We start from the raw sequence: 13929 nt of genomic DNA on the forward strand, positions 1-13929 counted from the left end.
TGTCGAGGCCAAATCAATAGGAATGGCCTTGAAAGAAAAACCCTATTATCTCTCACCAGCTCTTCAAACTATCCATCCCCTAAGAAACTCTGAATTGGAATAGGATGCTGGGCTGTTTGGAAAGAGATTAAATTGTTCACAGCTGCTTGGGAATTAACAAATTTCCTCCTCTTTACGGTGGAACACAGCGTATTTCTGAGCCAGGTGGAGGATACCGTGTAAGGTTCTTGTAGGACCTGGAGTTGGCACAAAAAGCAACATTTTCAAGTCTGCACATATATCTGAGTTACCAGGGCTCAATAATAATTTTCTGGCAGATTAGTCCTGCCCTACAGCAGGTTTCTATGATCACTAAAGCCAAAATGAAAGCAATGGGTCTGGATTTCACAGTTTATATCCTTCCACACTGAAGCTTTGATTTTAAACACTTGCTTTATTTTTTTTTTTTTCCTTTTGACACCGATCAGCAAGAACAAGTATGACAACTCACAGGTAAACACAGAGTAAACTGAAGGAACAGCTCCATAATAGACCAAGTGACACACTCACAACTTGAAGGAAATTATTCAGAATAACTCGATAAACCTTTGCCAAGATTGCTAATGGAGAGATCAAGCACTACAAATTGCAAATGTGACCTTGTTTTGTCCAAGGCAAAGGAAGACTTTGTAATTTTTCTCTTGCTTGTTTTAACAATGCTCATTTCTACTAAAAGCAGGGTCTTAACTGGCAAATAGCTACCTGCTTGTAGTTGTATAATTCAGTTCATGAATGTGCAAAATCTTTGCTCTAGGATTTTTTAGATTATTTTAATTTATTTGATGATACCTTTTGTTCTGTAAAAAGAAATTGAGTTTTAGCCTTGATCTTCAAATAAGAAAACTTTGATTCAAGCCCAGCTTAACCTTTCATGCATAGAAAAAGCAAGGCTATTCAAAGCACAGTACAATTCAGAGATGGACAAAAAAGCTTTGCAGTTAAGCATTCTCAATAATTGCAGAAGTGGTTTGTTGGGTTTTTTTAATGCCAAACTCTTAAAAAATATTAATGCTTACCAGACGCTAGAAGGTATTTTTCATCTGTTTTATTATCTGATGCTGAAGAAAGAGAGGTATATCCAATACATCCAGTCTTTTTCACTAACTTTATCAATTTCCTTTATATTTTCTCTGAATCATTTCAGGTTTTCTGCTTTTCCAGGCTTTACTTTCTATAACTTAAAATACAGCAAAATGCAGGTGCAAACTGCAAAGAGAGCTGAAAGGTCCTTTTTGGCCTCTGGCTTTAAACCTCAAATGAAAGGCCTGACAGTATCCTGAGGCTTTTACCCCAGTTTCACCTGAAGACAGATACAGTGGGAACATTTAGTTAATGCAAGTGGTTTTACATAAGGGACTTTGCTTACTTTTTAATATTCTGCCACGTGTTCTACCATTTTTTTCTTGGTATTAGTTAAATTACACTGATAAAGGAGGTGATGGAGTCTGGCAGTAAACATTGCTATACTTCTTTTATCCCAGTACTCTTTTTTCATATGACCTATGAATTTATTCTCTTCTACTCGAATGCTGCTTTACAAGTTAGTGTAACTTAAAATTCAACAGCAGCAGAAAGGTGGGTCTGGGTGACAGCATGAGCAGGGCTCTGACACTGTTTAACAGTGTGTTTACACCCTCTGTGGGCTTCCTTTGAACTCACACAATTCTAGAGTTGCTTAAATTGGGTTTGTGTCAACCCAGCTGAGATAACTCAATTGAGAAAAGAAAATCCAAGAAGACAGACCATTGGTACTGGGGTTTTTGCTACATAAATACCTGAAAGGGAATTTCCAAATTCACGATGACACAGACATAATACTGGTGGAAAAGGGGAATAATCAGTTTATTTCAGTCACTAAATCAAAACAAAAGTATATTGGCAGTGAATTCATGGTATAAAGAGGCTTTACAGCCACTAGTCGGCGGTCAAAAGAAGATTCCCTTTTCCATGCTGGGCTGGAGGCCAGCTGTGGTCTTGTCCCTTGAGGACCCCATGCTCTGAGAAAAGCCTGGTATGAATAAGTTGCATGAGGTGTAAAGCTCTACCTCTTGCCCTGCGTGGGATTCAGTGCTTAGCACACCTCACGGCAACACAGAAACTTTGGGTCGTGCAATGGGGATGGTAAAAGGAACCGAGATAAAATCCATATAAGATAATCCATATGAAAAAAGGAACCGAGATAATACCCATAACCAGAAACAGGTTGGAAAGTGCACTTCTTCATGATATTACATTCTTGTTTGGATTCAGTTTTTTGGGTTTTTTTTTTTCCTTGTTTCTTAAAGAAATGTTCAAGGAGTTTTCTTACCCAGACCTTGTTATCATATAACCAGTTGTCCCTCCCTGCATTTCTAGACCTCATCCAGCCTAGTGTGACTTCCAGCCTGAACTCGTAGTTCAAAATAAACTTTTACTGGAAGATTATGATCAGAAAATAGGATTTCAAGAGCTCCATATCCAATACAGCATAAAGTTATGCTCTATTACATAGTACTTAAAACAGAGTATGAAGTGAAATCTTGTACTTAGACCTATACCACCTATAAGCTTTGGGGTTTCACAGGGACCTCTCTCTTTGGAGCTCCCTTTCTTGAGTTACTGGCTTGGTCCTTCTAAATTTCCCTCACCTTCATGTAGTATGTATGGAGTCAGTTGAGAAGAAATAGAACCTAACCAATTTCCAGCCTGGATAGAAAGAGCTCTTTCTCCCTCTATGGAGAGTAAACTTTGTGCCACTAACACACCGGGCTGCTCATTGTCAGTGGTTCACAGAAATGAACAGACAACCACTAGAGCAACTTTAACCAGGTACCGCTGTGCCGCACAGACCGGCCAATTTGTTCTGAGTGCCCTCAACACCAGAGAAGCAAAGATAAACACAAACTGAAATGCAGCTAAATAAAAGCATTAATATATCTCCTGGCAACTTACCTGCAGCACATTTTAAAAGACCCTTAAAACCTTTATGCAGCACAATGCAATTTATTACCTGCCTCTCTCCAAGCTGTCTGACAACATAGCTCTTCTATATTTTTGGAAGCAAAAATGCTCCAGCTGCTTGACACTGAAAATAAAGGTGATTTGCAAAGTCTTGCCTTTTAATTTGCCAAGCACTGGATGTGTTCTTTCTTACAAAGCTGATGACTCGCGTTTTCTCTGGTTTATTTTGAAAACAAAGCAATCAGGAAACAAATCATGGCCTCAGCAACAAAAATATTGCTTTAGAAAAAAAAAAAAAAAAGCAAAAAAAAGCAGAAAAAAAAAAAAAAGCAAGCAGTGAGTAACAGAAAAATATACCTGTGGGGAAAAAAAAGAAATAAAATAGAAGCATACTGGGAAAACAGGCTTTTGGTTGGCACCAGGGAGCTTCGCAAGGGGGCTGGCTTGATTCTTCCTTCACGTTTCACAAGGTTTGGGTGGTAGCTGGTGCTTTGATATGTGCAAGTATTACTAACATTTCATAATATGACAATCTAAGAGGTGAAATAGCTTTTGTATTTTAAAATCCATTAAGAACAGCTGCAACTTAGTGCTGATGGATACATCCTCACTTTACTAAATCAATGTCTCCTTTGTTGAGTTATATGTAGCTGTTTCATTGCCACGCAGATGGGAGATGCTAAAAAAATAAAATAAAAAGAAAAAAGAATTGAAATAAAGGCGATTTAAAATCTGTGATAGCACACTACATGTTAGCATTAGCTGTCCCTAGTATGAAAAAGTAATGAAACAAGTAGAAATACCATATACAAAAATAACACAGTAAAATAAAAACAGAATTAGCATTTGAAGTGACAGTTCTGAAATGCTAAAAAAGCTTATCTCAAAACTGCATGTTTCTGGGTGGGAGAAGGATTTCTAGGACATGCTTTTTCCCTAAGTGAATTTTCCAAGAGTCCCAAGTGTTATTTGCCTTCTAGTTCTGTAGTGTCAATATGGATTTCTCATACCGATTTCCACATAGCCTGCCTCTACAGTGAAAACATCTTGTGTTTAGAAAACATATTAAGACATTAAAAAAAAAAAAAATGTTTATTGTATTTAAACTAACAGTAAAAGTGTACATGGAGGGAAAGTTATTTCACTTGAAATAATGCCAGGTGGCCAGCATTAGGGTTGACCCACAACTTTGTTTGAAGTGCTGTGTTTTAAATAACCTTTTCTAGATGCCTAGACAGGATCCTAAGAAGCAAAGAGACCCAATGTTTTTTCTTTGCCTCTTGTTTTTTGGGGGTATTACAGTTTAGTTCCTCGTGAAGCCTCGTGATGAAACACCTATCAAGGCTCACCAAAGCATGAAGGTTTAGGTGGCTGTAAATGAAATAACCACTTACAGCAGCTACGGAAGAAGTAGATTGTATTAGTCTGAAGGAGAATTGGGCTGTGGAAAGCTTTAGCACAATACCTGATTGTCAAAGAACACAGCTCTAGCAAGCTCTCTGCTTGCCAGAAGCAAGGCCAGGGGCAAGAGTAGCTTAAAAAAGAAGTGAAGAAAGACCTGAAACTATTTGCCAATGTCGTAACAAGCACTACCTTTATTGTAAACCACCTGACTCATGGAGAAGGTTGTTTTGGTTTTTAAACTGGCATGCTCATTCTGTGGCGTATGAACTGATCTCCAAGTATTCATAAGGATAATCCTCAGTGAGGCCAGTCCATTATTAGTGTTCTGTGGGTATCACGTCTTCTTTACTGACAGCAGCAATAAAATGTGTTCTCCAAGTACGGACAGGACATATTTGAGAATCAGCCTCAAACCTTGAGTCCTAGGGGAGAATGCAGAATGCTGTCTATGCCTGCACAGAGCTCTCAGCAGGATAAACCTCTGATTAGTGATGTGGAGGGTGGAGTGGATGTAAGTTTAATGTTATATGCCAGCTCACATTAGACAACCTTGTGCAACTCTGTCAGTTTTGGAATGCAGTTCGATTACCTTATCTAACTGGAGAGCTTGAACAATAGGATTTAAACTTCTGGAATACAAATGACTTAAGGTTAATGCTATTTTTAGGAACATAGACAAATAGTAAGTTAACATACATGTATATGATTAACTTTCCTATATGCATATCGGCTATACAGGTATATAACTTATGCATGTGTCTTCCCAGTTATGGGCACCTGCAGCACTCTGAACACCTCACTTGCTACTCTCTGAATTCCCCCTGGCTGCTGAGGTGCTTCCACTTGATATGTGTAATATGGATGCTCCGTATACATTTTTCCCCTCCAACCTCACTGCAAGTTCTTTATGTCCTTTATACTTACTATTCGTATACTGGGCTGCATATTCATCTGCAAGTCTGTCAACATAGTTCACCTCCTGTAATCAGAAAATGGTGATTAAATGAACATCCAAGTACAGAAGCTGTCAACCTGGTGTTCATCTTTTTTTTAAAGTTAAAAAAAAAAAATATATTCAATTACCTTTTGCACTCATATGGCTCTGAAAAGGTCTTTTTAAAAAAGTGGCTTCAACGATCTTAAGACAGACTCAAAGGTCAATGCCTATCATGTAATTTTCAGCATTTACGGGAACAATAAAGAAAAATAATCTCTGTAAAAAAAGTTCATGCTGCAAGCCCTGCAGTTCTCTGTCTTCTAGAGTGGGTTGTAATAGCTCTTAAAAGGAGTTTGTCTGGGACATTTAGCTTTTAACCACAACAAGGTATTGTTTCTTTTAGCTATCTGTTTCAGCACCTGGTCCCTCTCATGGGAAGGTCTTTGAGACTTTGTTTCAGGATTAGGTTACAGATAAAGTACCACAGGGGAAAGAAAACCCTTATTTATGTACTCTTACGTGCATAGGGAAAAAAAAAAACAACAGAATTTTATATATGTGCCATCGACCTAAGAGGGAACATAATCCGCTCTCAAACTACAGTGAGCACAACTTCTGTAGTGCGTGCAACAACTTTGACCTTCGTGTAATTACTCCAGGCTTACATCAATATAACAGTGCCGGGTTTCTCTTCAATTATTTCCCGGGAGTGGCAGCCTCTCTTCCCGCAGTGCTTATTTATTTCGAATTGGCCTAATTTGCTCAACAATTTGCACATCCCTTCTTTGGCATCCCACGTTTTCCCGGACGGCCAGAGCTGGAGCTGTCCGGGCCGCCCCGTCCGTGGTCGTCGGTCTCTGCCCCACGGGAGCGGCCACGGGGCTCGGCACTGCCCAGCACCGGCGGGCACCGAGCCCCCCCAGAGGGAAGCACCACGGCTGGGGCCCGGCGCTGAGCAATTCTTACGGATGAGTAAGCGGCAAATGTGGTAAACTCAGGCCAAGAGCTCTGCAATTAGGGCTATAATTTCAGGTGTAGCCAGCAGTCGTAATGAATATTTATTTCATCGTACCGAATAAAAGAAATGGCCCGGCCAAATAGCACGAGGAGCGAGTTCTGTGGGGCAGTTTGGTTTGGACAGTGGGTCCGGCAGGGTACCCACCTCATCCCCTCCCGTCCCGAGTGGGACAGGCTCCCTCTCCCCGCGGTGCGCGGCCGTGGGCTTATGCCCTCGCTCCTGCCCGAGCCCAGCCCGGCCAAGGAGCCGTCCCGGGCAGGCAGGGTAAGGAAGGCAGCGTGCAGCCAGCCGCCTTCCCGGGGCAGCGCCGGGCGGGGACGGAGCGCCCCGCGGGCGCGCACGGGGCGGGGGGCGCGGGCCGGCGGGGGCAGGGCTGAGCCGGGGCTCCGCGCCCCCCGCCCGCGCTGCGCCGCTCCGGGGCTCCCCTCTGCCAATAGGGCAAAGCGGCCTTGTAGGGTCCGGCGGCTCCGCACCCCGGCTGCGGGAGTCCCCTCGGGTTTTTGCTCCGTCGCTGAGGAGGGCGGCGGAGGAAGAACGCGGGCGCGATGGGAGGCAGCGGCGGCACGGGGGGGCCGAGGCCCCTCCGGCTGCCCTGAGGTCTGCAGCCCCAGCGAGCAAGAGGGCGGCCCGGAGCGCCCGTCAGCCCCCGAGTCCTTATTGCTCCCTCTCCGCAGCCAGCCTCGCCGGGGCTCCCGCAAGCCGAGCGAGCGCCGCGGCTTCCAAGTGGCTGTTCCCGGGCGGACTCCGAGCCGCACGGATGCAATGCCCCGAGCGCCCGTCTCCTCCCGAGCCCCTCGACCGAAATCCGGGCTCCCGACTAAAGGTGCGGGGTCGGCGGCGGGCGATGTCGCGGCAGTACGGCAGGAGGGGAACGGGGCCGGCTCCTCCGCCCGCTTCCCGGCAGCATCCTATCGAGGTCTGAGCCGTGCTGCGGACAAGCACGGGCTGCTGAGTCTTTTGTGTGCGTGTGTTTGGGTTTTGTTTGGGTTTTTTTTTTGTTTGGTTTTTCTTTTCTTTTCTTCGCTTTGCGGTTTTTTTTTTTTCCTTTCCTTTCTGATCTGTGTTTAAGTTACTGTGGAACGAGGAGGTGCGAGGCGTCGTAGCAGCTCGGTGGCGGTCCTTCCCTACCGAAAGAGCCGCTCCATACGCGGAGCGCTTTCTTTTTCGGATATGGGGAGGTGGGACGGGCTCCGGGGGTGGCGGGGGAATCCTCCGGGCCGGGGCGCACCTGCCCGGCGGTTCCCCCCCGCGCCCGGCGCCCTTCAGCGCTGCTCGACGGGACGGGCCCGAGGTGAGCGGCGGGCGCGGTAAGTACGGCTCCTTTTCCCCGCGGTGCCCCCTCGGCGCGACTCAGCCTCCTCCCCATCCATCCGAACCTCTCCCGCCCCTTCCCCGCCGCCGCCAGTGGGAGCGCGGCCCCTTTAAGAGCCCGGCTTTGCCTCCCGGTAGCTGAAGGTCATTAAAACACAAAAGCGCTCCAGCGCTGCGGTCCAATATAGCGCATGCGCCCTGCCCGAGGACTGGCAGGGAGACGGCAATATGGCGAGAATGCCTGGCAGCGGCGGCGGCGGCGGAGAGTGGAGCGGCGGCGGCGGAGGGGGCGGCGGACGCGGCGGAGGCGGCGGGAACAATGCGGGGGACCGGCCGTCCGGCCGCGGCGTCGCCCCCCGCCCGCACCGCTACTGCAGCGCCGGCGAGGAGGAGGAGGGCGAGGAGGAGGATGAGATCCAGGAGGTGCAGATAACGGGGGACGAGGAGGAGGAGGACGGAGCCGATGGGGGGCTGCTGCTGGACGAGGAGGAGGAGGAAGAGGAGATGGGTCTGGAGTGGGACGGCGAGGAGGAGCCGGAGCCGCTGCCGCCCGCCCCGGGCCGTACGCCGGGCGGCGGCAGCGGCGGCGTCGGGGCTGCCCCGGGGGGCGCCGCGGCGGCTGCCCCGGGGGGCGGCGGCGGCGGCGGCCCCGGGGGGGCGGCGGAGGACGCGGAGCTGGAGGCGGCCCTGCTGCTGCAGCGGCCGGAGCGGGCGCGGCTGAGCGAGAACACGCGGCTGGCCACCCGCTACGCCGTGCGCATCTTCCGCGAGTACCTGAGCGAGAAGGCGCAGAGCCCCGACTTCGAGACCATGGACAAGGGGGCGCTCTGCCGGGTCCTGCGCTCCTTCTACGCCGAGGCGCGCTCCAAGAGCGGGCAGCTCTACTCCAAGTCCTCCCTCATCAGCATCCGCAGCTCCCTCAACCGCTACCTCAACGAGCCGCCCTACTGCCGCACCCTCGACCTCACCAAGGACCCCGAGCTCCGCGCCGCCAACCTCACCCTGGCCGCCGTCATCCGCAAGCTGGAGGAGCAGGGCGCCGGGCCGGTGGTGCAGAAGCAGGCCATCACCCGCGCCGACCTCCGCAAGCTCTACACTTGCAGCGTCTTCAGCACCCAGAGCCCCTTCGGGCTCCTCAACAAGGTCTGGTTTGAGACCTGCATGTACTTCTGCACCCGGGGCCGGGAGAACCAGCGGGAGCTGGAGGAGGACTCCTTTGGGCTGGCCGTGGATGAGGACGGACGCAAGTTCGTCTACTTCAAGGCACTGGGGCCCTACCACAAGTCGCGCTCGTCCTCCTGGAGCAAGAAGCGGGCGGAGAGCAGTGACGAGGAGAACCTGCCTCGCATGTATGAGACTGGCACAGAGTTCTGCCCCTACGCCAGCTTTGTCAAGTACCTCTCCAAGCGCAACCCCCTCTGCAAGGCCTTCTTCCAGCGCCCGCGGGACCACTGCAGCGAGGGTGACATCACCTGGTACGAGAACAAGGCCATCGGGAAGAACCTCCTGGGTACCCGCATGCAGATGCTCTCCAAGGCGGCCAAGCTCTCCAAGACCTACACCAACCACTGCATTGGTGCCGTCTCCATTGCCACCCTCAACAGTATCGCTGGCATTGGCACCAAGCTGGGAGGACTGCAGCCACCCCACCACCACCACCACCACCCCCCTCCCCACCACCACCACCTCCTCCACCACCCCGCTGGCGGGGGCTGCTACACCCCTGCCGCCCTCAATGGTGGGCCTCGGCCGCGGCCACCCGCTGCCAACCCCTATGTGCTGCCCAAAGACGGTGACGCCGCGCCAGTGAAAGCAGAAGCGGCCGCGGTGGCCCCGGCCAAGCGGGCGCTCTACGAGGCAGTGTTCCCAGCAGGGGCTGCGGCCGGCGGCGATGCCTGTGGGCCCTCTGCCTCCCCCAAAAGACTCTGCCGCCGCCCCGCCGAGCCCCTGGATGCCGCTGCGCCAGCCGTGGTGGTGGTCTCAGTGAAACATGACCCCTTGCCTCACCTCCTCCCCGAAGCAAATGGGCACAGAAGCACCACCTCACCCACAGTAGTTTCACCTGCTATTGTTTCCCCCACACAGGTAACCGGAAAAAGAAAAAGGAAAAAAAAAAAAAAAACAAAAAAAAAGTGGCAACCCCTCACCCTGCCCCACATAGTCTGCACTGCCCCCCTCCTTTCTTCCCCCAAGGCTGGGCACTGAGGCACACTGCCAGCATTGGGGTGGCTCTTGGGGTCACGCTCACTCTTCAGGCACCCAAAGAGCCCAGACGCGAGTTATCCAACTTACTTGTCCCCACAATCTCTTCGTTCCTTGCCACTGGTCCGGTGGCCACTCACTGTGTGCCTGGGTGTTGGATTTGAATGGTGCCTGTGTTCTGCCACGTTCCCCCTTGGCAGCACCGACAGCTCAGCCCTATGGGCTCCCCTTTTCCTCCTTTTTATTTATTTCCCCCCTCTTTTATTTCTCTTTTTGCAGGAGATGTGACTTATGAAAGTCGGGCCAGAATAGTAGATAGGGGCATCAGGTATCATTAGTATGTGTGGTGTTCTTGATGTGCTAATGAACTATTTGAATAACCTCAAATGCAGGAAACAGCCGGGAGAATACTCAATTACACACTAGTAATGAGGGTGTAATTTTAAACTTCAGAAGTTAACAAGAGGGTTAATATGGCAATTGCATTCATCTTGTATTTGTTTATTTAAAATAGCTCTGTTTCCTGGCAGTCATCCTTTTTTTTTTTTTTTTTTTTTTTAAGGCAAATTGTCTTTAGTTGCATTAGTTACCATAGTGGTGAAATATACAGTAAGAGCACAATTAAACGGGTTTAGGTGCAGCTTAGCTGTGGAATGAGCCCAAACTCATTAGATGTGTTTCTTTAAGGTAAAACGGTGTTGTCGAAAACGCTGCTGAGCTGTGCCTTAATGTGTGCCTTGCGGAGCCCCCTCTGCTGTGTGCCAGCACGTGCTGCTGCCTGCTCCCCATCCCCTCCAACAGCACTTTCCTCTCGGGTGTTTGAGCGCCGGAGCTAAATTACTTCAATTAAACACTCACTGCACCTCTGCAATTGGCTGGAAGTTTGGAAGTCGTTCTAACTAAATCTGTAAAGCGCATGCAGTTACGTTGTGCCCCATAAAATACCGCGTTTCAGGCAAGAACTTTTACTGCTGGCTGCCCTACATGATTACAAAACCCCTCTGACATTCTTGTGTCAAGTAATAACAGGGATCGCAGCCGTCTGCCAGAGAGCGCGGCGCTGGGCGAGCACAGGTATATGACATGCCTGAGCTGTTTCCCGAGTGGAAATACCAGTTCTGGACAGACTGACCCTTTCAAACAGTTTGCCAACTAATCAAGCAGCCTGAAGGCTAATTGGGGTGGGGAGGGGGAGGGCAGGGCTCCCGGTGAATGCCTGCATAAGCATCTATGTTCTTTAAGATACCTGTGACTTCTCCTTTCTTCCAGGGAGGCTTTTTTTTGACCACTTGAGTGGAGTACTGTAGCTTGATCTCCTGCTGTGTGTATCTGGTGTCTCTGAATGGCTTAGAGGCTTGATTATGTGCAGATAATGTTTTTGTTCTAGCTCATTATTTCAGGTAAAAGCTAATGCTCCTCGCTGTATTTAACCCTAGATTCTTCCCCTTGCTTTTAATGATCTTGAAAGTAATTTTGAAACTTCGGATATAGTTTAGTTTTTTAGAAGGAGCACCGCACTGTGTGTCTGGTAAGGGGAAGAGGGAACTGGGCAGAGCAGTCAGTGGTCACAGGGCGTGTGTGTCTTTAACCTGTTAAATGAGGTGTCCTGGTACTTTCAGTTGTCAGACTAGAGAACTCGGATCTCTACCCTGGCCCACAAATCCCTTCACACTTGCATAAAGCTTAGGCGAGGAGAAATCCAGCTGCTGTCGTGTTTGTTGTAAAGCCGTGCTTCCTACAGGAAGCCTTTGGAGCTGTAATTCTCATTAACAGCAGGCTGTGGGGAGAAAGGGAGAAATAGCTGAAATAGAGTACACAGGCATCTGCTGTTTTTCTAAGTGTATCAAGAAAGAAGATGAGCAATCAGCAAGAGTACCAAAACTAGAGAGTGTGGGGTTTTGTCAGTGATTATATGGAAATGTTTACCTCCATTCACAATTTCATGAGTTAAACAAGGTGTCCAGTAACTTTTGTACCTGAATCTTGTCTTTGCTGCAAACTTCATTCATTTAAGTCTTTAACAGAAAAAAAAAAAAAAAAAAAAAAAAATAATTCTCCCTTTTTTATCACCAATTTTTCTTGTGTCAGTTTTAAGTTATGCACTTCTGGGATGTGACAAAATGAAAAAATACTGGCTGTGGAATGGATTTCCTTGGGAGAATGTTAATGCTAAACTTTTTCTCTCTAGCTACCTTTTATGATACTTACACTAATCGAGGTCCAGAGCATTTCCTGGGGAAATTAATGACTGGATGAGGTTAATGGCCCAAGGCATTGCCTTAAGCCATTGACTCTCCCAACCGGTCATTAATCTTCAGGAAATGCCCTGACCCTCAATCGTTATTGCTTAATTATAAACAAAGAGTTTCTAGGCCTTTTTACTGAATATATCTCATCAAGTACCATGACACTAAATTCCACTGTTGACAAATATTTCTGATTCCTTGAAAACATGAAGGTCATAAGTTTGTGGTTTATTGGTTGTCTTTGTAATTAGTCTTCCAGGGGTCTGCTGAACTCATGGATTTGTGCAATACTCCAGTGAAAAAGTGGTGGCATAATGTGTGGGTTTCTTAGCATCTTTATACTGTGCTTTTTTTTTTTTTTTTTTTAATAGTATTAAGTAAAGTGTGGAAGATGAAAGTACTAAATGGGGTGTCTTCAATTTGCATTGACTATCTGAGCAAGAATGTTAATTTTATGCTTTTGTGTTGTAGCTCCCATTTTTTGTTTTAGCCTCAAGTTGTCTTTTCAACACAGGCTTTATAGGAGCCTTTTCCAGAGCTCAGGAATGGTACATTAATGTTTGTCTTGATCCAACTATTGCTTTAGGTTTTAGCCTTAAGAGCAGCATTTATAGGGTATTTTAAGCATACAGCACTGCCATCATGGCACAACTTTCTTTTCAGTCCTTATTTGCTCTGAAGTGTAGCAATTTTCCTGCCACTGACAGCAGTACTTCAGTTCAAGTTGATGACAGAGAGATGTAATTTGGCTGTTGTTCATCTCCCATGTTGCTGAAAGATGAACAATAGCGAAAGCTTAAACTTTTGATTCTACAATGTGGTGGTAGCTTTTTGGTTTTATAGACTGGGTACATGCTGAACTTGCTACAGTAGTAATAGCCAAAAATAGGTGTAGGAAGACAGTTTGGCCTCTGCCATGGGGGAGGAGGGTTGCCTGTCACTTGCAAATGCTTTGGTTATGTTTGTTCTGTAACTCTGTTGGGTTTCTCTGGGCTGTTTGTGAAGAATTTATTAGCTATTAAGATATCTACCAAAAGCTTGGTCGTTAAAACCTGAGTCATGTGCATTTGTCATAGCTGTTTTGGGGAATCCTGAAATGCCATTTTTGTTCTTGGTTTTTGCCCTTCTGCTTTAAATTCAGAGTTTTTTTGCTGTCTTTTGATCCGGCACATGTTTTTTCATTGCTTTACGTTCTCTTTGAAAGAGTTACTTTGGCCCAAACCAGAAATCTACTTCTGGCTGCAGGTTTTGCAAAAGAAGGCAGAGCAATAGCACGTGAGGAATACAAGTAGGCAGTAGGCACAACCGAGAGCAAATCAAAGGTAGCTAACAAGTCTAGTCCTTTTTAGTCTTGGATTTTGGAGGAGGTGGATAAGAATCTGTCTGCTTGATCTTTGATCTGGGAACATCCTGCACGTTCCTTAAATGGCCACAAAAAAAACTTGTGTTTTGTACAAGTATCTCTAGTACTCTGACCAGAATGGTTGCTAGGTGCTTTCCCAGTAAGCAGGGCAGGAGAACTCATCAGGCAGCTTCAGAGAATGATGCTTAGGATAGTGGTGTAAAGATGCTAGGCTTTATTTCTACCAGGGTAATAGATGGAGCAATATCCCTATCTTAAGGGCCTGAAGTACAGTGGCTATTAAGACTGATGACTGCTAAATACCTTGTTAGTTCTTGTGACAGTGCTACTGTTGTTCAGGTTTCAGAGGTTAGTGCTGGCTGCCCTACTGCATAGTTAGTGCTCTTTTCTTTGACTGCTGGATTATCCCAGGTTGCAAGAAAATCCACAATTTGCTAAGTGTCTTTTTTAAGAGAAGCACTGAGGTTAA

General features: G+C 47.3%; 1 protein-coding gene across 3 annotated transcripts in view; it reads left to right on the forward strand.

Annotated features, from left to right (window-relative positions):
- The window catches only part of KCTD1 (potassium channel tetramerization domain containing 1), a 100682-nt gene that overhangs the window by 26196 nt on the left and 60557 nt on the right, over window positions 1–13929 (forward strand). The window contains exon 1 of one of the 3 annotated variants that reach the window (XM_086889791.1): window positions 7032–7161. The exons of 1 other annotated variant lie outside the window; for it this stretch is intronic. In XM_086889791.1, the coding sequence (XP_086745917.1) occupies window positions 7096–7161 (66 nt within the window). In that variant the 5' untranslated portion in view covers window positions 7032–7095. Of the gene's footprint in view, window positions 1–7031; window positions 7162–7801; window positions 9735–13929 lie in introns of those variants that run through there. One more of the 3 variants, XM_086889786.1, reaches the window with a different exon arrangement.

This window comes from Cyanistes caeruleus, chromosome 1, assembly GCF_971803275.1.
Source record: "Cyanistes caeruleus chromosome 1, bCyaCae1.hap1.1, whole genome shotgun sequence".
Taxonomy (NCBI): Eukaryota; Metazoa; Chordata; class Aves; order Passeriformes; family Paridae; genus Cyanistes; species Cyanistes caeruleus.